A 22,814-nucleotide genomic window follows, 5' to 3' on the forward strand; every position below is an offset into this window, starting at 1 on the left:
GTTTCCCTGAAAGTTCTGCCGAGGTTATTTAGATGCATTTTGTTTTAGTTTCACGCATATGCTTTTTGCTCCATTGACATCATCACATTTCCTCTGTGGTTCTCCCATAGATGCACCTCCAGACGTTCTGGCAGAGCTGGTTGCCAGGGTTCGCTCCACCAGGCTGAAGCTGGTGATGTCTGATGCCATATTCAGGAATCTCTGCTGCAGAAATGGCTTGACGGTGGGAGATGAACCTCTGTCCCTCAGGAAAATGGTGTGTGTTCGTCCCTTTTGATTCCTTGGGCATCTTGTCATTGTCAGGCTTTGTCGTAGTTTGTCCTACTTCATTGTGTGATCCAATAAAACAAATGTTGTTTTATGGTGAAAATAAACTGCTGGTGGGATTACATCAACACAGATGCTTGTAAAAATCAACCAAAGCATAAAGTCATTAAATATATATATATATATTTTATATATTTCGCTGCTTTAAAATATTTCTGATAAATACAAGAAATATATATATATGTTTTGTTTCTTTTTCCACTGTGGTTTTGTTCTAAAACGCAATAAAACACAGATGTTTTACATTAGTTAATATGGCCGTTTGAAAATTGGGATGGACAGATTATGTTACAGCTCTGTGCGACAGAGAGAAAGATCGCTGATGTTATCTAACCATTGTTTTATGTGGCGGTTGAACATCTGGCTCACCACTGGTGTCTTTGTGCCTCCCCAGTTCCCAGAGGACACATACATTCAGTTGCAGCGTAGAAGCACCGTCTAATCCTGTGCGTGTGTCTGTGTGACTTCTGACAGGTCCTCTCCTACCTGCCTGCTCTGGGAGGTTTAGCTCAGAGTCCCAGTGGCACCCGCCGCAGGTCTGGACCCACCTCGCACGCCTGCACCAGTCAGGGGACCAGCTGCAGGTCAGTTACGCACGCACAGCTGTCTGTTTATACCGCTGTTAGTCTGCGTTGTTCATTCTCGGAAAAGCCTGAAGCAAAACAAGCTACAGGGGCTGCGCAGGGGTCAGTGAGTTGGTCTGAGACTCCGCAACATTTTGACCCCCCAAGTGCTTTCTCATTTCACTGTCTTAAACTATCAATGGGGGAATTTAAATGGCAGAGTGTGGGGATTTTCACACTTTCCAGCTCAGTTTACGTCGACTAAAAGAAACATTAATGAGACACAGTTTTAGATTGATGGGGAAATCTTGAGTCGACATACATGTCCGCTTGTCTCACCTCCACAAATGTGCGCGCAGCACTTCTGAGAAGTCTGACAGTTAAGTCAAATGCTTGTGTAACAGAAAGTCCGTCGATGGTCAGATTTCACTGAAGCCGTACCAGAAAATCTGCCGGCCTGTCATATGAGACATATCAGTCTTTTCTTTTAGCTTCTGCGTGCGTCTAAAATAACAGATCTGACTGTGAGTTGTCTTGCCGTGCCTCCATTGTCAGGTTTCCACCCACATATTTTAAGGGTAGACCGCGCGGTATGAGGCAGAGCCGGTAGGAAAATGTACAGATCCGGCAAGAAATGCGAGTGAAAAGGGAACAAAGGGACACCTGGAGAGAGGAGGAGAGTGCGGAAGGTGAGGAGCAGAGATGCATGAATGGAGGGAGACAGACAAATGGAGGTCAGACAGAGCGTGAGGAGCTGGCATGTGATGGGTCATGCCCAGGTCTGATCCTATCAGTTTGTGCTGGCTGACAGGAAGGGTGCACGGGGAGGTCAGAGCCCTCCTCATACACAAACCGCTCAGCCTGATTTGGACAGGGAGCCGACAGATCCACTAGGATATCCCACCAGGACTTTGTGCCTTCCCGTACGACCACCAGCTCTCAGCCTTCACCCCCTATCCCCACCTCTCTTCATCTGGCCTCGCATACTAAATCCCTTTCTCAAGGCAATCGCACACACACGCGCACACACACACACATTCTCCGTTCCCCCATATCAGACATCTGCTGTTCCACCAGCAGGTATTTGGCCTGGAGAAGGGCACGAGTCACCAGGGAGCAGGTTCACAAGAAGGCTAGTAGTTCATGCACTGACCAGATCCCCTCTTCCCTCCAACGCCGCTCGCTTACTGCTCTCCCCCCTCTTCTTGCTCTTTTAAGGGTTTCGTTCATCTCGACACAGGCACGAGGAGAACCGAGTAAAACAAGGGCCGCAATCTGTGCGGATGAGATAAAGAAATGCTAAAGGGCATGTAAAATCATTTGACCCCAAAAGAAAGAATGAAATCGAAATGACAAAGCCTGTGATAAATCGAGAGCTGAGAGCAAAAGGAAATCTTGTTTCCTCATTTTCATGGTTGAAATCCTGATATTATACGTAACTCCAGTGATGTTGACACTCTTAATCAATTAGCGCATCCTATGTTAAAGCGTCTATGAGGCCGACACACTTCTCAGTCTGCGAGGATTTTCAGTGCGGAGTCAGAGTTGTGTGTCTGTGTCGATGTAAAAAATAATTTATGTAAGAAATCAACTATATCTGTTGCTAGAAGACTTGACTGTAATTCACAGTCTTTAAGAAGTTAAAAGACGTGAAAGCATCTTTTTTCTTTTTTTTTTTAAAGCCGTTCTCTTAAGTAGCATGAATGTGGTTATGGTTTTAGTAAAGAGTTATCGGTCTTAAATGGTTTCAGTTTTTACGGCACGAGATAAAATCCTGGCAAGATGTTGGGTATTGGATTTATGAAAAGAACCATGCCTGCTCATAAAGGTTGAGAGGAGCCACCTTTTATCTTTTAGTTCTGGCTGTTAGAACGCATTAAGGGGATTTTTTTTTATTTTATTTTATTTTTTTATTTTTTTTTGTTTGACTTGAGTCTGTCGTAGCTTTAAATGAGAGATGCCGAGCGAGCGTTTCTTCTGCACCGGCGGACGCACAGACGGGCATCGGGGCGCGTGTCCAAGCTTCGCCGAGCTGACAGGGCGGCTGATTGACTGACTGTTTAGATGGCCTTTTGACTCGCCGGCTGGCTGCGTGGCACTGAGTGCTGTTAACAGAAGGGAAGCTGTAATTAAACTGAGGTTTTCCTCCCATTGGCCCTATCAAGCTCTCTACATGGCCGTTATCTTTTCAGACCAGTTGACCATGTCATTACCCATTTACTTTGACCGGATATATGCGGTGCCAGAATCTCCAAGGTTTAAGAAGAGACATTGAACGGAGCGACTACAGTAGATCCACTAATATTTTTTTTTTTTACAATGGTAAAAAAATGGGTTTCTGCATTTCCACCAGGTAGTTCTCACAGGTTTCTTCAGAGGAGGCCACCAAGGGCGCGCTAGGTAGCTGGGCCGCTAACAGCATGCTGGCCTCCTAAAGTAGACCACGAGGAAAGAGGAGAGTGGGGCGTATACAAGCCAAGTACCGTCAACCTCCACTCCTGCCAGCATATATGGACAGGGGACACTTGGGTGAAGTGGCTCGAGATGAGAAGCGGTACGGCCTCATCATAGAGACTATTATGGAGTCCCTCTTTCTCACACACACACACACACACGTACGCTCGTCTCATCCCTTCTCAGCCTTGTCCCTGCTAATAACAAGCAACGTGACAGGACGTGTGTTTCCTCCTCGCTGCTGGGAGCTCCTTCCTGGCTTCTGAACAACCCAATTACCAGGGAACAAGCCTCTTCCCTGTAATACGGATGGCACTCCACTTCAATGCGACGCACGCGCACCCGCACACACGCATACACACGCAAGACACCTGTCAGGCGCCATGCAGGCAGATCTCCCATACCTACACACAGGACTAGTGACAGCCCACAGCTATTAGCACGCCACCACTTTGAAGAGGCTTCACTTTCTTTTACTAGTTATTCCTCCTAATGTGCTTGCTCACATCGCATTCTTCGTCTCCGCGTTTGAGGCGTTAAGTGGGAGGAATGGCGCTTCGGAGACGGGAATAGAGGATCGGGCGTGTGAAGTGTATGTGTGGCCGGCGCGGTAGGGGGGTTTGACAGATATTGTCAGATTTCGTTTAAGATGATACCGCGCCACAAGGGATTCATTTGCTAATGGCACTTTTCACAGCGCTGTAAGCCCGGTTCCACTTGCTGGACCACTGGGCATCTCTGCTGTCATGCTGAAATGGTCAGTCACTGGAGCCTTCGACTTGTTTATGTGAATCACGGGTAATCACTTTATGAATTTGAGGGGATCAGTGCATTATATATATATTCTCTCACAAAAACCCTTGGACCATGTCCTTTTGTCTCCATACAGCGCTCCAAACTCTTTGGGGAATGAAACAAGCTCGGAGAAAGAGAACACCCCCAAAGGTTTGAACAGAGTCAACGCAGCAGGTACGGCACGCACACACACATACACACACACGCACGTACACACCACTGCTTGACAATAGCTTCACATTTGCAAGGAGCGGACTTTTAATGGACTGATGCACTACAGTAGGTCATCAGTAAAAAGGGACATGATAGCCCTGTCATCACTTTCAGTTTAATGAAGAGCACATAATGTATGGAGGGAGTGATTGATTTGCATTGGACCGTGCTTCCATCCAGTCAGCTGTAAGGACATCTTGACTGCATAAGCAGGCCCGCGGTGCACGTTTGTGGCCCAGTTCGGACCGTGCTACCACCTCTGCCTCCGCTTCCTCCTCCTCGCTCTGTTCGCATTGAAATTCCACACAGCGCTCTCTGTTTTGTTTTGCTTTTTCCTCATGTCTTATTCACATTTTTTTTTTTTTTTTAAACGAACACATAGCTAAATAAATGTCACGGACTGAAATAATGGGTTTCTCACACGAAACAATAACACATATTAGTACACACAGTGTGCCTCAGATCTCCATTTTAGGGGTATTAAATGCAGCAATTAGAGCAGCGCGGCAAATATACAGCGGCTGCATTGGTGGAACTTCCCGCAATTAGAGGCATGGCACTCTGTGTGAACTCTCGAAGGTGTCAGAGCTCATATCTCCCTCTCCACCTGATCAGAAAGACCCTGTGCCGGTGCAAAGGAGGGGTGGAGGGTAAAGGAGAGGCAGTGGGGGAAGGAGGGCTGAAGCAGGAGACTCAAGGCTGTTGGCATGTGTTGTTTTTCCACTACGTGATCTCTATACCGATGCGGTTGGCATTAATTTTTGATGAACCATCGGCACAGCATCCTCCCCTCTCGCCCTCCCATCCCATCCCATTCTCTCTCTCTCTCTCTCTCTCTATCCCCCCTTCCTCCCCTCCTCCCTTTCACTTTTCACCCACATATGCGAGCTTGCTTTCTCATATTCTGCACATCTTTGCTTTGGAGCATCTGTCTCGCCTTCTGGAACCTCTGTATCTTTGTCACAGTTGCTGAGAGGGGCTGAGGGATTCGGGGATGAACTCCTCTTTTTCCCGTCCCGCGTTTGCTTCGGGAAGCTCAGGAGAGTTTTTAATCAGCCCTAGTATGCTGTATGTAGATTGTCAAAGAAGAACTGCTGAGTTTCATTGTTTGAAGTCTGTTGGTATTTAGGTGCGAAGCATCCCTATAACAAACTGCTAAAGCTGACATTCATGCAGGATAGTCCTTTATTATTCTTAGGGAACATAGAGCTATAACAGATACCATCATCTGCGAATGTGAAATGGCTATTTGAAAGCACTGCAGCACTGCTGTACCCCCATAGTTGATATCACCAAAATCCATGATTTGCTCTGGGGCTTTCAGTTGTAACAGCTGTCCTGTTGGGCCGCGTTTTACGGCCTTCTTTCCGTGTTTGCTTAAAAGTTGAAGTAGTTGGCGAAACACTCTCACCTTAACACCAAAGTTGCATGACAATGTAAAGGTATTTTCTTGCTCGCCGCATACTGCTACGCAGTGTCTTTTTCTTATTTTGCGTGGTTCGACTTCTCATACAAAATTCTGACTGACACCTGACTCTTTTGTTAGAGCAGCCCATGGAGCTTGGTAATTTAGTCATTTCCAGAATACTTCTACCCTGCATCGAACCATCTATGCTTTTCTACAATAGCAAACTCAAAAAAGGAAAATTGATGTGAAGAAAAAAAAAAGTTTGTTGTGAGCCTGGAATTTACATTACACAGTGTTACTATGTGCCACAACATCAGAGGCACTTACCTAATAATGTTTAGGTCCACTCGATGCAGCCAACAGCTCTGACCCACCTGGGCTTAAACGGGGTCTACGATGGTCCTTGTTGGGGACACTTTTCCATCTTATTACTTCCTGTTCCCAGTGAAAATGGCACAGAGACAACGTTCTTTTCGACTGATTAAATGGAGTCATCCTGCAATCCTCAAGTGTGGAATTTTTAAATGATCAAGTCACTTACTTTCGGGTCAGTAAATTCTTTTGAGTCACAGTGGAAGCTGCAGTAATCTTGGACTATCTCATCATTGTGCTATTCCGTTCAGAGCCAGCGACAATCGCAGCCTTCAAATAGTTTTAAACATATCCAATAACTGGCGCAGGTTACCTTTATAACACATTCCTCGACAAATAGCATTGTTACAGGCTTCCAGCGGCTTTTTGGGCCAGGGATCAGCGGGCCAAGCAGCACTTTACAGGAGTGCAGCAAGCAGTCTGAGGGATATAAAGAGCAACACATACATTTAACTTTTCTATTAAAGTGTGAAACGGGGGATTTATAGAAAAGGACAGGCGGATTTATCCTTTCCGTGCTTGTAAATGCTGAGCATGCAATTACCCCTATAATAGAGGCGTTGTGTCTAAATTGGAGCCATTAAAGTGATTTAACAGTGCATGGATTGGCCCTGGCATTTGCGAGGATGTGTACACACGGGGTGTAGTGGAATGGGTGTTTAATCACGGCGTTTTAGCGCCCGGTAATAGCAGAGCAGCCCATGTAGAACACTGACGTGCCACACACTACAGCTGACTCATTAGGGGCCGTAGTTCGGACTCGGCTCCACCCTACAGTTTGGGTGTTTGGGGGATTTTTAGCCTGGAAATACTGGTTGGCTTTACTGCTGACCTCATTATTGCAACCGATGCTGATACTGTACAACCCCACGAATGATTCCTTTGTGACATCAGGTTGCCAAAAAAGGATCTTTAGGTCATTTCTACAGAATTGCTGCTAATTGTAATCTAGCATGTGTTTGAATGGCTTTGACTTTTTCATTTTGGTTTTAGGGATATACCGATCCGATCTGTTAACGTTCGGTATCGGCCAGTCTTATCCCACTTCTTTTCTCAAAGATCACGTGTGCACCTTGCGGCTGTATCAAGTACAGTAAATGGGGCAGTCAAAGTTAATGCTGCGAGGAAAGGGTAGCTCCAACAGACGGTGAAAGCCTGTGTTTTCAGAAATGAGCTAGTCGTCCAACACCATAAACTCTGAAATCCTCTGTAATATTTTTCTACTCGACGCCGTCTTGAGGAAACCAAGTTGGTAGCATTGAACCACATCGCGTAACTTACGATTGTCTGTCTGACTGACTTGATATTCCAGATTTAAGTACTTCCATCCAGTAGAAACGTTTGGTCACGTGACTTGACTGAAGCCTGATCCGATCTGATTAAAAATGCCTGACTCGACCTGGTTTCTGTTTTACCGATACCAATGGGGGCATCCCTAGTTTCAGTAGTTTAGTGTTGAGTGGTGCGACTCTATCTCCTGTCTTATCTTAAACTAAAGGTTTGCATTACTCAGAACTGAATGCAAATATCACAACATACTGTTTGTTTATGTGAATGCTCAATGTGTTACTGAACTGCATATAATCTGAATTGCGTGCGCGTCCCTCTTCGTATTTGTCGACATTCCTTGGAAGAACATAAATGATACCCTTTTTGATAAACACTTCTTCTTCCCGTCCTCTGCCTCTTAACGACCAGTGGATGGCATTTAATGCATCTTCTGCATCCTCAAAGACACTTCCTAGAAGAAAGAAATTCTTCAGAAAGAATAGGCTCCTCAATATTTTGCCTACATGCTTTGAAATGCAGGAAAAAAAGCCTTTTACTCTCGCCCCCAATGCTTCTTCTTTCTTGTTCCCCAGTTTCCTCCCTCCCACTCCCCTTTCTCCACCTTTTTAGTCCCACTCTTGGAGCCCCCTGTACAGGCGTGGCGTCCTGGGGAGAGCTAGTAAAGCATTTATTACAGGCTTTGCAGTTCTGTATTATACTGGCAAGCACAGAGCCACTCATGCTTGGCCTTTAACTTCCCTCTGAAGTTCAGCCATACATGAAAAGAGGGGGCTCTGGCTCGCTAATATATTCCTGATTTAATATTGTATCAGAAAAAAAAGTAAGGGACACTGTAAAGAAAAGGGAGAAGGGAAAAGAAGGGGTGGGGGGAATTGTGTTTAAAAATGTAAATGGAATCTTTGAGAGGTTTTTTTCCATGCCTTTTTCGCTGGTAGTTTGCTGATTAAATATCACGTGGTGACACTGGCAATGCCCAGTGGAGCTTTTGAACCCAGGGTCTGTGAAGAATCCTTTTCGGGGCTTTGTGCATGGGCTGTCTACCATAACTTCCTCTCAAGTAACAATATAGGGATGAGCGGACAGGAAGCAAGAGCGCTCGCTCCCCACTACATTCATTCACTCGCCGACTGCCCCGATATTAACTTTGTTTGGCTCAGGGTGTAAGTGGAAAATCTCTGTCTATAAAAGAGGGAAAGAGCGAGGCGAATTAGCCCAATTCTCCATCTTTAATTTTTTTCCTCTCGTTTTTTTTTTTTTCTTTCCCTTGAAAGACCCCCCCAGCCCCCACACCCCCCTCCTCCTCCTCTCTTCTTTTTCTCATCACTCTTCTTAAATCGCATCCTCATTGGCGGGTCGTACTTTTTTAGGTCAGGATTTTTTTGTGTGTTTGGGGACATTTCTGTGGTATTCCATTGGTGTGTTCACCATATGGAGGGGGACAATGGGAAGGACATAAGGCACACCCTAATATTGGATTTCCATCTTGTCTTCCGCCTCTTCCCTCTTCTGGGTGTGTTTGTCCGTTGTGTGTGTCCTGGTCGAAGGAGAGACCCTCCTCCACCGAGCTTGCAAGAGGAACCATGTGGAAACGGTGCTTCAGATCCTGGCGCTTCCTGGCACAGACGTCAACGTTAAAGGTAAGACTTTCTCGCGTTCCCTTTTTTTTTTCTGTAACCTCTGTCTCACCGTCATCTCACTTCACTCCCACTGTTTGCTCTTGGGTTTCAAAGAGCGATTAACATTGGGGTGGGTGGGTGGGAGAGAAAAAAGCGTGAGAGAAGAAATAAGCGTGTGCCTGTGTGTGCGTCATCATTCAGGTTAACCTTTAGCTAAAATGTAAAGGGTGTGTCTAACAAGAGCGAGGATGGGTTGGGAGTCACAGATTTACAGATTTATGGCCACTTTTCTAAGTGAAGTGAATGCCTTTTGATATTTCAGAGTGACTTTCTTTAGTCCTTTAAGGTCAGATATAATGACTTGCCCTCCCTTTATGGAAATGGGCTGTTTCAAGATTTCTCAGATTTTGTAATGCAGTCGAAATTGACTTGCATCACAGCTGGGTCCTGATGTCCAAATTGTGATGATGTAAAACGGTGCGCAAAACGCTGAAACAACCTCTATCACGAGGCCTGCGTTATCGCAGGTAGGAAGGTTTTCGGAGACTTTTCTTCCAAAGCTAAAACAGATGTACGATGTCCTCGAAGTCATCTGTTTTCTTTGTATTCATCACGTCTGTCTTTGACTATCTCAGTTATAGAAATAAAGCTGTAAAATTTGACTTGAACGTTTTTGTAAATGTTTTTTATCAAGATTTTCTGGATAATTACGCAAGATGTGTAGGTCATCCGTGGCCGCTAACCTATATACAGCATAACGACAATAGCTTTAAACCTAATGGGCCCTCACTGAAGCTGGAAAATATGCAAGTTGTCAAAAATCACCTTTTCTTTTAGTACCTTTGAATCTCTCATCATGTCACTTGTCTGATGGCACACCCTGTTTTTACATGTAAGAGCTCTTAAAACAAAATATTTACCCTCTTAACTTTAGTTACTTAGCCTTCCTGTACAGAGTTTGTGTTCTCATTTGTCGTTTGTTGTCTACGTAGACCACGCGGGATGGACACCTCTGCATGAAGCGTGCAATCATGGCAGCGCTGACTGTGTGGAAGCGTTGCTGCGTCACCGCCCCGCCCCAGACCTCATTAACCGTGTGGACGGTGTGAGTCCGCTGCACGATGCCCTACTGAACAAACACATGGATATCGCCAAAATGCTGCTGGAACACGCAGGTGGGTACACTTCCCCAATACATCTCATGTTACTGATGTCAGTTAGCTAAAAAAATAATCAGATATTATTTTGTTTCTACCAAGTAATATTGGTAAAACTACATTGGATTTCCATGTGTCTGTGATGGTTAGCCTCTAGGGCGGCGGACTCATGGTGTGTTCATGAACTACTTTGTGAAGCATTTTTCTCTAGCTGAACAATCAATGGATGCATGAACAGGAATGTACTTACCATTCTGTCAGACTTCCTTGGTTCCTCTTTGCAAGGGAAAAAAAAGACAACATGAAAATGTACAGCCCACGTACTGTAATTAATGGGAGACCGGCATAAACAGATTAAAACAGACAGATTAAAAAGAAAATTAACTCCTTCATGCAACCAGGTGCGTATTTATTAGGTTAAGCTAATGCTTTTAATCTGACTCTGCCAATCGGCATAGGACCAGATTTCTAATAGCAGGAGAACTAATCTGTAGAATTGGCCATTTAGCTAATGATTTACAGCAGAGTCGCTGTGGCTGTAGCCAAGGCGAGCTCTCAATTGAGTCGACAGATTGATGTAGCCCACAGATTGAATGCTGTTTTCAGCCTTATTAGCACAGGGCTGTTTTATCTTGACTAGTCCCTTGGTAGAGTAAATGATTTGTTGTTAAGTTATAAATCAAATTCTCTCTCTCTTTTTTTTTTTAATCAAATGGGTTACAGCTTAGCATGTAAAAAGCGGTTGTATAATTCCCCGTGTCTCTGTGGAGTTTGGAAAAAAAAAAAGAAAACAAATGATGGCTTTATTTTTATTGCAGAAATATAGATCCACCACGTGGTGGATCTAACCAGTGATGTCTGCACTTTGGGCGGTTTTTGTACTTTCATTAGAGCTGCAGCGATCCTCAGGTGACCACCATCAGCTGATCATTCTCAGATATACCAGTTTGAGTTTGATGGTGCTGTGCAGACATTATCCTCAGGCATGCAGCTAAAACTGAGACTCATCCAAGTAACTCCTTCAGTTCTAAATAATTGCTGGGGGGTTTAGGGTTTTCTAGTCAGGACATGTGTAGGTAGTACCAACCTGACCTGTAGTTGGTGGAATATGATTTGATCCCAATGGATGATGCTCTCAACTAAACATTAATGGCCACAACCTCCAGACTACGATGTCACTGGCCTGGAAGTTCACACAGTTCACTTTCAATTGGTAATACTTGTTAGGCCATGTATGGAGGAACAGCCATGAAACCTTTAAGAGCTAGACATCAGCCTCTGCTAGCTGTCATTAATGTCTGCATGGAAAAAAAAAATGCGTAGTTATAGATATGTTGCATTATGAACGGGCCACTGAAGAAAAATTGTTCGTGTTGTCACTTGGAAAGACAGAATCCAAAGGTCAGATTTTAAAAATAAAATGGGAATGAAGTTGAAAATTCTGCTCATTCAGTTCAGGTTCAAGGCACCTTTCAGAGCCTGAAAGACCCAGAGAAAACAGGAAGGCTTAAACTCCCCTTTAACAGGAAAAACCCAGCTCATATGTGTGGACCCATCTCCTTGAGGCAGGACAGGTAGACAGACAGGAAAAAAGAGGGTGATGGGACAGAAAAAAAGGGAAGAGAGAATCCATATAGCATTTACAACTGGACTTGTAGAGTTTGAGAAGACTTTACATCCGAGTAGCTTCTTCAGGTCTAAGGGACTGGTGGGAAGTTTCAGGTTTAAAAAGGAAACTGTGCGTATAACCCATCAAAAACTTGCTTGACTTGTTTCTGGAAACTACCGGAGAGGGAAGAGAGACGAAGACGGCAGCAGAAGCAAGTTGATAAATTCATGCGACCGTGCCACAAAAGTGATGGAAGTGATAAAAACCTGAATACATGGGTACATGATACCGAGTGATGCATGATACATGGGAGATTGCTGCTATTGGATAAACAGAATGGATAGAGCCAGCATTCAGAGTATTAACTGTCAAAAAGTTAAAGTTGCATAGCGTGTAGAGAATTAGACCGTCCAATAGAAACAAAACTGGCACTGGACCTCATCGCCTGCTTCTTTCACTGCAGCGTAAACTCTCCGTCATCTTTACCCTCTTTCTCCGTGTCCCCACTGCTTTCTTTCACAATCCACATGCAGTCCTGCACAGCAGCGTCTGTCCAAAGCGATTACGGCGTCACCTCATAAGATGTCTGTTAATGTCTTTTTGACGAGATTAGAGGAGTCAGGATCCGCCGCTCGCGAAATTCGCACGCAGGTTTTTGTGCGAGCGTGTCACAACAGAAGTGGTTCGTGCGCCTGCATGTTTGCGTGCCACATGCAGTCTGAGCTCGGGAGGGTTGAAGTGAGCGTGACGGGTGTCGGGAGCTCAGGAGAGGGTGCCGTGGCTGGCTGCATGGCGGCAGGTGGCAGAGGAAACGTGTGTGTGTGTGTGTGTTTTTGGGGAGGGGTGCTATTTGCCAGCGCTGAACAAGTCTCCCATGTAACATACCTCTGCCTCAGCTCACTTCTCAGTTTGACTAATTATAGTTAATTTGATTCGACTTTCCTATTAACACATGTACATATTCTGTCCTCAAAAAATAAATTAGACTGGGATTGTTTAGTCCCGGAGAGGAAACAAGAGAGCGCCCCCCCTCCTTTTTTTTTTTTCTTCCTTCCTCAGCAACAGGAGGGAGAGCAAATTAAAAGAGGTCAGATGAAGCAGCTATCTGCATCTGTAAAATGAGGAGAGAAAGATTGTGTGTGCGCGCAGCAGACGTCTGGCTTACTGTCTAGGCCAGGTCTTTTCGCGGGGAGGAGAATTCTCTCTGCTTGAAACACCTGCAGGCTTCTACATTATACTTCTTTCTCTCACTCGCCCTCTCCCGACGTTTCGCTATTTCCTCGCGCCTTGATGGCGGGTTGTCTAAAGGCTACAGCGAGGAGTTTTGTGAGGAGGTGGCCCTCTTGACTCCAGGCTACACCGTCGCTCATAGTCTCTTTCCCATGATCTCCATCTGGTTGCCATGGATACCATCGATAGGCTTTTTTTTCCCCTTGAAGTCTTGAAGTCCGGGCTGTTAAACGTGGAAACTTTTAGCTCCGGGGGACTACATCATGCTAAGTTACCGTAACTGTCTTCGTGTTGTTTCTCATCCCAGTGTTTACTCTAAACTCAAGCAGGACTTTTGCGCTCGTGGCTGCGATTCGAAAACACCCGTACGTCAGGCTGCTTTTTTTAAAATTTTGGCCAGGTAGCCCGGCCGCTCCGTCCCATGACAGGAAAACAGGCCAGTGGGCCAGATCCATTTCTCTCTCCTTCTTTATTTATTATATTCCTGCGCGTTATTCTTCCGAGTGCCTGCTGCTTTTCCCGAAGCGTTTTTTTTTTTTTTTCACCGAGGCATTCACGCTGTTGTCCTAGTTGTTTCCAGCAGACGAGCTGAACCTAGCTGCCAAGGTTTCAGTAGGCCAGAGAGGGCAATACTGACACTGGCACGCCAACAAAGCTTTTATTTGGGAGTGATCTCACCCTTTTGTACGCCTGTCTGCTTGGAGGCCTGTGCTCTGTCTGTGTGCGCAGTTTTAGGGTTGAATTGTGTGGGGGGAGGAATGGATAGATCCCACCCCCTACCCCCCATCTACCTCAGTCCCTCCAGGCTTGTGTTGCTGGCGATGAAAGGATGCCATGGCTGAGGGCAAGGCTGACTCCGCTCTCTTCCCCCTCCTCCCCGCATCGCCCAAGGCTGCCCCACATGACCCTGCGCGAGTGTGGGTTTGGCTCGTTTTTTGTTTTTTTTTTTAACACGGCATCGAAGTGTCCTTGGTCATGTATTTCGGCGTATGCGCGCACAATCGGGTTTCCTGAATCCCGAGCGCACGCGGGCTTTCGGGGAAGCGCACGTGTTGGTTGGTGCTCCTCGGGCCCCCTTCTTCCCTCAGCTGGGAGAGACGCTTAAGTTTTTTGCAGGGTGGCCGTGGCAGCCGGTACCCCTGATTGGAATGGAAAATGACCCGGAGCCTTTAGCTGCGCAGCCCAGACCTGGCACACACACACACACACACGCGCACACACACACACGGAGGAGGCGTGTCGGTTAGCAAAGAGGGTGGAGAATTAAAGAAAAGAGCCTTTAAGCTGTCACCACCCCGGCCCCGTGACCGTAATCACTGATGGCGTCCTCTCTGTGCTACCCACCACGTCGGTGAGCGCTGCCAGTCGCTCGAACCCAACTCGCACGCACTGATTTGGTGCGTGAGCTGAAATTGTTCAGGTCGGAGCGTGTTCTGTAGATTTTTTTCGGTCTTGAGCTTAATAAAAAAAAAGGCACAAGTTCCTTCATTTTCTCTTTAGATATTTGCGCGCGTCTTGGATGCACACGCGCATGCTTAATGCGCCGGATCCCGCGCCCTCCCTCCACCCCCGTAGGTGGGTCTAAATGTGAACGAGGGTCTGTGGAGCAGAAACATGTCATTTGCTCGGTGGCACAAGGAACACACGGTCCCCTCAGACCGCTGCAGACAGTTGTGGTTTCCCCAGCTCGCACACGCAGGTAGCGGGTTTAGGCACACTCGGGCCTCTTCGCTGTCAACGTGCTGAAGAAATAAAGAAAGTTCATTCTGCTCAGCGTTATTTCCCCGTGGGTCCTGAACTGGCAGCTGTGAGGAGCTGAGCACTCGTACTATTAGAGGCGAGGCTGTGTTTGGAGCCCTCGGCTTCACTCGTGTGTGTCGACGTTTCAACTGCAGGTTTCTCCAGGCTGTAGTTCAAGGACTTCCCTCGCTGGGAATTTTTGACTAGAGTCTTCTTTCTCCTCTCTTCCCGCCTGTCTCTGGCTACGCACACACACACACACACATATCCACACACACACCTTTCTTTCTGTGTTTTTCGCACAGTTGCCAGGGATTAAGACTGGAGCTCTATCCAACAGTCTCCCCGAATGCTCCTCGCTGTGCTCCAAGAGGAGGGTGAGACCCCTTTTCACATGAACCTTATTTGTGTGTTTTATACTGATCAAGGCCGCGGAGGTTCAAAGAAGGGGGATGGTGATTTTGAGATTTTGTTACCAAAGGTTTCTGCCCGTACACAGCCGCTACAACGGGCTCCATTTATAATGTACAAACACACGTCTTGCCCTTTTTGTTCCTCTTCTTTTTTTCTTTTTTTTTGTTTAACAGCTACAGCACTGAGTGGGCATGAAGGCCACTGGGAGCAAGCTTCAGTGGAAAAGAAAGGGCAGAGGCCAGGAAACCTTGAACTACTTTTATTCACCTTACTGCCCTCTTTCACCTACAAGTTTTGTGTTGTGTATTTATTTGTCAGGGCTACGCGAAGCGCTCGCCGGTGAATTGGAGGGTGTTGAAACTGCACATCCTTCCATCAGCAACAAGATATAATTTTTTTTTTGTGCATATTTAATTTAAAAAAATAATAACAGTGAAAGCACGGTCATAGGCCAGGAAGATTTAGTTTTGCTGGTCGTGAAGATCGTTCCCTGCCTCCGCACTACAGCCGTGAACTTAAATCATCATAGGAACAAGAGTTCTTTCATTTCCATTTTCCACTTCAAATGAATAATTATTAAATTGACATTCATCAGCTACCAAGAATGAATTCCAGAGCGTGTTGAAAAATAACAGTATATAAAGTAGAGGAGGTTTTATTTTAAATGCATCAACTCGGAGGTGTGTTAATGCATCAAAGGGTGATGTCTGAACTCCGATGGAGTGGGTTGCACCGAAGTGTAAATGAAGACGTTCAACAGCAGTTTAGTGTGTTTGCTCAAACCTTTTCTTTCAGCGACAAGCTGTGCCCTGGAGTGCGCGTTGAGTGTCTCGGCTGTTAAAAGTACTCGAGGACACCTCCGGTTCACCTCTGGATTGTTAAGTTCTAAGTTGTTGAGCTCTTCTAAAGAAACCACAGAGTTCTGGAGCGTACAGCGGAGGGCTTTTCTTCATTCTTTCAAAGCCAACAATGTAAAGTGAGTCTGAAGGGTTTAAATTTAAAGTTTTCCAGTATTGTGTTAAGTCCGCGACACGCCAAGGCGGCGGTTTGCTGGTGTCGGGGTCTAGCTCTCTGAAGCTTTTCAGCCAGCTGAACAAGACGGTGGGAGAAAAATAGAAAATGACCAAGTGCAACGGTGACTTTTGATTGTAAAAGAGCTGTAGGTGCGCATTTGAGAGTTAACGGTCGTCGGCCTTTCTCTGTTAGCCCTGTGGTGGACATGTCCAGGGTGTAACCTGCCTCTCGCCCAGTGCCAGCTGGGAGTGTCCGAGACCCTCTAAAGGGATGAGTGGTAATAGATGATAACTGGATGGATGGGTGATCACCGACACTCTGTAGCTTTTCCTAGCCTCCCAGCTAATAGGCGTTCTTTCGGTTTCCCCTGTTGATTGATGAACACAGACTTCGGCCACCGGCTGGTAAGAAAAGTTATTTCCTTTCATCCAGGCGTAGAATGTGCTGCATGGCAGCTGGCCATTGGTTGTGGTCGTTGCGGTGTGCTCAAGTGCAACTTTTTCATCCAGACGCAGGCATCACAGGGTGATGTCACTGCTGCCCTCCGTTGCTGGTGGTTCTCTATTTGGTGTACCAGTATCTTTAAATGTTCAGGGCACTGGCTCTGTTTTACAGGTACTGTCAAACATGACAGTCTTGCTTCCATAAAAACAGTGCGTGTGATTTCATCAGTTGGCAGTTGTGCTTATTCCATTTTTAGTTTTTCCTCTTTGGCTACTTTTTTTTTGGATTTCCTAGTTTAATGTGCTTGGTTTCCACATTTTCAAAACTTTAGTTTCCAGAGAGGAGAAAGAGAGGGCGATTTTTCTCCACAATGAGTGTTGTTCAGTGGATCCTAGGAAACAGCCACAACATTAAAACTACTCATAGTAATAACAAATAACATTGACCATATTCTCACACTACAATATTCTGCCGGGAGCCTGTCATTCATGTGGATGTTCTTAACACATGTACCACCCTCCTAGACCAGACCAGGCACCCCATCCAATGGCAATGACACTCCTTGATGGCAGCAGCCACCCCCAGCAGGATGCAGCCTGACACAGACACACACACACACAAAAACAGTTTAGGAACAACTCGATGAACAAAACATCACAAGGTGTTGACCTGGCCTCCAAATTCCCTAGATCTCAAACTGATCAAGTATCTGTGGGGTGCACTGTAACAAGCCTGGTCCACAGACGCCCCTCCCTTCAGCCCATAGGACCCAAAGGCCCCCACTGACAATATTCTGTTACCAGACACCATAGGACACCCTCAGAAGACACATGTCCATTCTCTGATGAGTCACAACTGCTTTGAAGGCATAAAGGAGACCTACAGAATATTAGGAAGGTGGTCATAATGTTATGCCCGATCAGTGTGTATATTACTGGAATCAGACTTATTGAGAGCTGATGGCAGGGACCAGTCTTTTCTGGTTCAGCGGTTCGTGCTGCGCTCTGATTATTTAAGATGTTAATCATCCACCTCTGGTCAGCGTCCAGTGAATCAAAGTATATCTGATGAATCAAATGCTGATTACATGAAGCTAACAGTTGGCGGCCATGCGCCTTATGCGCCGCTACCTCTGCCTAAAGGCTACGATCCAGCCTTTGAACGGGCACCTGGAAGAATGGCTGCTTTGGGACCAGTCTGTGTTTGAATTAAAATCACTGAATCACGTCTTCAACTGCGAGCTAAAAGGGAGATCGTCTGTAACCCGAAAGAAAAAAAAAAAAAAAAGCAGACATAGGTATGATTTAAGCTGATTTGAGAAGTATAGATAATCCTGTTAGCCTCCCATTATTATTGGTATACAAAAGATACAAACCCGACTGCTTCGGCTGATGTAACCTCCACAGGCTCTGTATTTTTAATACTCTGGATGTGGAGGTGGAAAAGGGGGTGAAAAATATCACTGAGCGCTCAGACGCCGCTGCTAAAGCAGTGAGGGGATTTTAGCATACTCGCATGTCTGGCTGATCTTTCTTTTTCCTGCATGTGATGCCTCTCCGCTGGCTCCTTTGGTGCTTCACTTGGTTGGCCTTGTTGTTTTTGCTGTGGTTTCTAGTCGCTAGCTAGCAGCTCCCTGTGGATCTGTGATGCCGTGCCCCTGGCTGCAGTTCACACACACTCACCCTGCCTCTTCTTTTTTTCAGGCAGCGAAGCTAGATAGAGAAAAGGGAGGAGGAGGAGGAGGAGGGGGAGAGAGAGAGAGAAAGAGAGGATGTTTACCATGCTGTGGAGCTGCCTGCTTCCCAGCTTGTCTGCCTCAGCCTCAGCCCCAGCCTCAGACCAGAGACAGAGACAGAGACATAGGGGGAGGGAGCACTGCATCTTTCTTTCCTTCCCTCCCTCCCTCTTTTTGCGCCAATTTTCCCTTCCTCCACTCTCGCTTTTATATTTCTTGTCTTCGCCTGCCCTCTAAAGGCCAAAGGGCTTTGCGCTCTGTATGTAAATGTGTGCATGTGTGTGTGTGTGTGTGTGTCAGCAGCCAGACTGCATCTGGCTGGTGCATCAGGCAGTGGCTTTTGCTCAGCATGTGAATTCCCTCCCTCTGCTGTAGCTTCAGAGCTTTGGGTCTTAGTGGAGTATTTTCACATTCATACGCGCTCACACAAACACACACGCACACTCACACACAAAGGATGGTGTAATTACCCTATGCTCTCATGTAATCCCCCAGGTGTTGTATTTATCTCCACTGCAGCATATCTGACACCCAGCGCCAATACCTGGATTCAGCTCAGTCACAGTCCCTGCACCAAAACTGTTCCCCAGGCTGTAGTCCCACATCGCTGCGCGCGTCTGTACACGTACATTACATTATGAACCGCGTGCAGAGCCATTTCCGCGATTTCCTTTACGTTCGGAGGCGCATTTTAGCCTCGGATATGACCGTTGACATCTGTATTAAGTGCAGTTGAGCAAAAAACACGAAAAAACACGAGGTTAGCTTAAAACGGAGGTGGATCCGCAATCGAACGCGCGGGCCGTGCGGTTGGTTTTTGAGGGAAGTCGAGCTCAGGGCCGTGCTGCAGGGGCCACTTTCCTTCTCCCCACACCGGTGTCACAAAAGAGGACTGGCCTTGATTTTATTTTATTTCAGATCAGATTGTGACGACTTTTAAAGACGCGAGCACGGGATTTCTGACAACACATCCGCCTTGTCTTTTTTTTTTTATTAAACTCCATATTTTATGCGAACAAGCCGCTTCCCCTTGAGTTTTGTCTTATTTGTGTGTTACGTGTAATTCCTCCTTTCGGTGTTCATTTTTTCATGTCCTCTACACTCAACAGCAGCTTATTGTGCCCGGGCGAAGCAAAGTGCTGCCGCATTCATTTTGGATGAAAAGGGAAGTAGGAGCGTGGCAGAAGCAAACCTTGTCCTCCCTTCTCCCTTTCCTCCACTTCAGGTTGAAAACCCTCCACAGAGCGCCCGGGTTCACGGCGCACATGCTCGCAGGCCCCCTCGCAGAGCTCTACCCAGCTTTGGTCCTCTCAAAGGGAAGAAGGCACAGAACAGGATGTATTGTGAGGGAGAGAAATCGACTGTGGGCTTTGAAAGCCTTCCCGTCTTTGTTAGGAGGGACAAAGATGAATCCATTTTTCTCTGCAGACCCGGAGTCGCGTGGGATGCTGCGGTAGCGCGTCCAGAGAAACCCACCTCCCGCGCACGTGAAACTTTTCGCCGTGTGTCGGCTTCACGCGTCACAGCCCCTCCTGCTGGACGGGGGTAACGGCGAGGACATCTTGTTGCAGAAACCCGGTGGTTGCGACCCCGCTGTGAACAACCTCTCCCCCTCTGCCTTTCTCTTGTGGCCACTTTGATCAAATCGCTGCTCTTACGTCCTTGACTGCCGGCCCCGGAACGCCTGACCCCTGCATTTGAAATATCCCCCGCTTATGTAAAAGTTTATGTAGATTAATGCCACAATTTATGCAGATTGAGTTTTTGCCACTCAGACTTGAAGCACTAAAAGGTAGACGAGCGCTGACCTTCCCCGCTAAACAGCTACGCGAGCTCTCGCCGATTATCTCATAACCGCTTCACCCGGTGTTGGCTTTGCCGCCGACAGAGAGGATGGAGAGCAATTGCAGAATTCATAATGTTTCGTTTCAACTTCTTTTAAACAGTGTCATTTAAAGGAAGGTGTTTTTTTTTTTTTTTTGTTTTTTTTTTTTTTAAATGGCATCCGGGAGGGCTAGTAAGTGTGGTTTATGTCGCGATGCAACACACACACACGCACAAGACTGTCCCCTCCTTTAAAACATCATGCCTCCCGCAGCCCCACAGTGTCTGTCAAACAGAAACAACTGCTAGCGGTGGTATCAAGCAGCCTTTCAGCTGTCGAGCCGAGCCTCCACAGAGCCGTAAACTCGCTCACAAGTGGCAGCAGCGTTGCCGAGGTTGAACAGTCAAGTGCCATCAAGAGCAGTTTGCCATAGAAATGGGTCTATCTGAAAGCAAACAAAGGGCTCACACTTGACTCGACCCGCTCCGTGTGGGCTAAATGCGCACGGGCCCGTCTGACACTGGAAAATGGCTTTCAGCCTGAAGAGAGAGACAGAAGAGCAGAGAGAGGAGACGGTAAATGTCACCATTATAACTTTGCCGCCTTTTGAGAGAGGAGAGGGAAAAGTGTTAGATTCAGCCGTGTGTTCGGTTTAAATGTTGTGGAGCAGGGGCTTAAAGGGCACAGCCAAGGTCACTGTAGGCGATTTGAATGTATGGAAATCCACTGAAAACCACAAGCCTTGACGGGGCCTTTTGTGGCGCGCTCACAAAGGGTCCGGATTAATGAGAAATCGTCGTCGCCACAAACCACTTTTCGCCTGGAAAGATCAAACTTTCAAGCAGTTTGCGGATGTCAAAGTCGAGGCGCGCCGCGACTCGAGTCACCCGCCGGTAGCTCCTGGTGTCACCGATGAAAGCGCTGAGCTCACTTGCAGCGCCGCATCAATAAAACAGGAAAAGAAAGCGGAGCCTCCATCAGGTCACTCACCCTCTGCGCCTTTTACACAAACACGAAGTGACCCGCCAGTCGCAGAATTAAGACAAGGTGTCAGCTGAAGTTAGCGCTGAAGGAGGCTAACGGCCCCGACTGGCACAGAGGTCCTGTGGGAAAACAGCTGTTCACTTAAAACTCCCCACTTCACACTCCGTCCGTACATGTGGGAGAGTTTTCTCTGAGCGAGTATGCGTGTGTGTGTTTACCATTTATATCTGTTGCCGTGTCCTGCCGCTGACCCGTGCCGTGTCTCTTCCGCCTTATTTGATGATGATGCTGCAGCCTGAGGTAGCTTGGCTACATGTCAGCTTCATCTGTTAGGATGTTAGCCCCGATTCTTCTGCTGGCTGTTTACATTACACCCATTAACCTCCAAGTCTCAGGCCGGGACGCCACTAAAATATGTGAAATCTGATGATTATCTACTGCGCTGTAGCTTAATATTCTCCGGGGATGTTTCCAACACACATTATTTTAGTTTTTCTACCTTTGGGGGAAAAAAACAAAAACTCCTTCATCTTAAGTATTTACATGTAGATATTTGTGGTCAGTATTTGCTCTCCAGTTCTTAAGGCCAACACTGCAGTAATGTAATGTGATGCACCTGCAAGGAGCAGGCAGCAGTCTCTTGTCAATATTAGGAGAATGTTTTGTGACCTGTGTACCTCTGTCCCCTACCAGGCTCGGTCCTCCTCCAGCAGACTGATGGGGACGGACGGGTCCCTCTGGATCTGGTGTCTGCGCCAAGCCAGAGGGAGGAGCTGCTCCGCAGCGCACAGGTCGGCGACTCGACCCTGAGGAACGGAGGGACTCGGGTCACGAACCTTTCGCTCCTGGAGGCCGGCTCCTCTCTGCTGTCCCACCTCATTTTCTCCTACCACCAGGAGAGGGGCCTGCCTCCCCTGGCGAGGCCCACCGACAAACCCCTCAGCCTGGGCCTCAGGCTCGCCAGGGCCCTGCTGACGCAGCCCTTCCACAGGGTGACGTCGGGTTGGACGGACCAGCGGGCCCTGAGGCTGGTGGAAGACGCGCAGACGCTGATGGAGCTCAGGCGAGGGGAGCACCAGGAGCACGTGCCCCCGGCCGTGAAAGAGTGCAAAGGAGAGAACACGGCGTTCCTGATGGAGATACTGGAGGACCTCAGGTCTCGGGGAGACGCGCTAGTAGAGGATCTGTGACAACGAGTCAACAGACGGGGACCTAAATCCTGTGACTGAATGTTAACAAAAGAACAACTGTTACTTTACATAGTGAGACAATTCAGCTAACTTGTTTTGGTTTGTCATGTTTTATTCCATAAAATGGAAGTGTATTTATTTGAAATTTGGAATTTCTAGCTGCACGTTTGATTTTTGTTTTTTTATGGCAACACTAACATTTCATTGTGAATATTTCTACCTCAGAGTTTACTTTTCTATGACTTTTCTTACTGTTTAAGCACATGCTTTTTGTACACGTACGTGACACAATAAATGAGGATACCTTCATAAATCAGCAGCGGTTTTATAACTTGGATGCACTGACGGGGGGAGTGCCTTCATTTGGTGGAAAAGGGGGGGGGTGAGTGATGGTGTGAAGGGAGTGAGGAAACAGAGATCTGAACCTGAAACGT

At 46.9% G+C, this 22,814-nt stretch overlaps 1 protein-coding gene across 1 annotated transcript in view; it reads left to right on the forward strand.

Moving 5' to 3' along the window:
* The window catches only part of slf1 (SMC5-SMC6 complex localization factor 1), a 30,890-nt gene extending 8,194 nt beyond the window's left edge, over positions 1-22,696 (forward strand). The window contains exons 13-18 of the mRNA XM_047592481.1: positions 111-256; positions 802-911; positions 4,234-4,313; positions 8,967-9,059; positions 10,031-10,213; positions 21,884-22,696. Of these exons, the coding sequence (XP_047448437.1) occupies positions 111-256; positions 802-911; positions 4,234-4,313; positions 8,967-9,059; positions 10,031-10,213; positions 21,884-22,380 (1,109 nt within the window). The 3' untranslated portion in view covers positions 22,381-22,696. The remainder of the gene's footprint in view (positions 1-110; positions 257-801; positions 912-4,233; positions 4,314-8,966; positions 9,060-10,030; positions 10,214-21,883) is intronic.
* The last annotated feature ends 118 nt before the right edge of the window (positions 22,697-22,814 follow it).

This window comes from Mugil cephalus, chromosome 8 (genome assembly GCF_022458985.1).
Source record: "Mugil cephalus isolate CIBA_MC_2020 chromosome 8, CIBA_Mcephalus_1.1, whole genome shotgun sequence".
Lineage (NCBI taxonomy): Eukaryota > Metazoa > Chordata > Actinopteri > Mugiliformes > Mugilidae > Mugil > Mugil cephalus.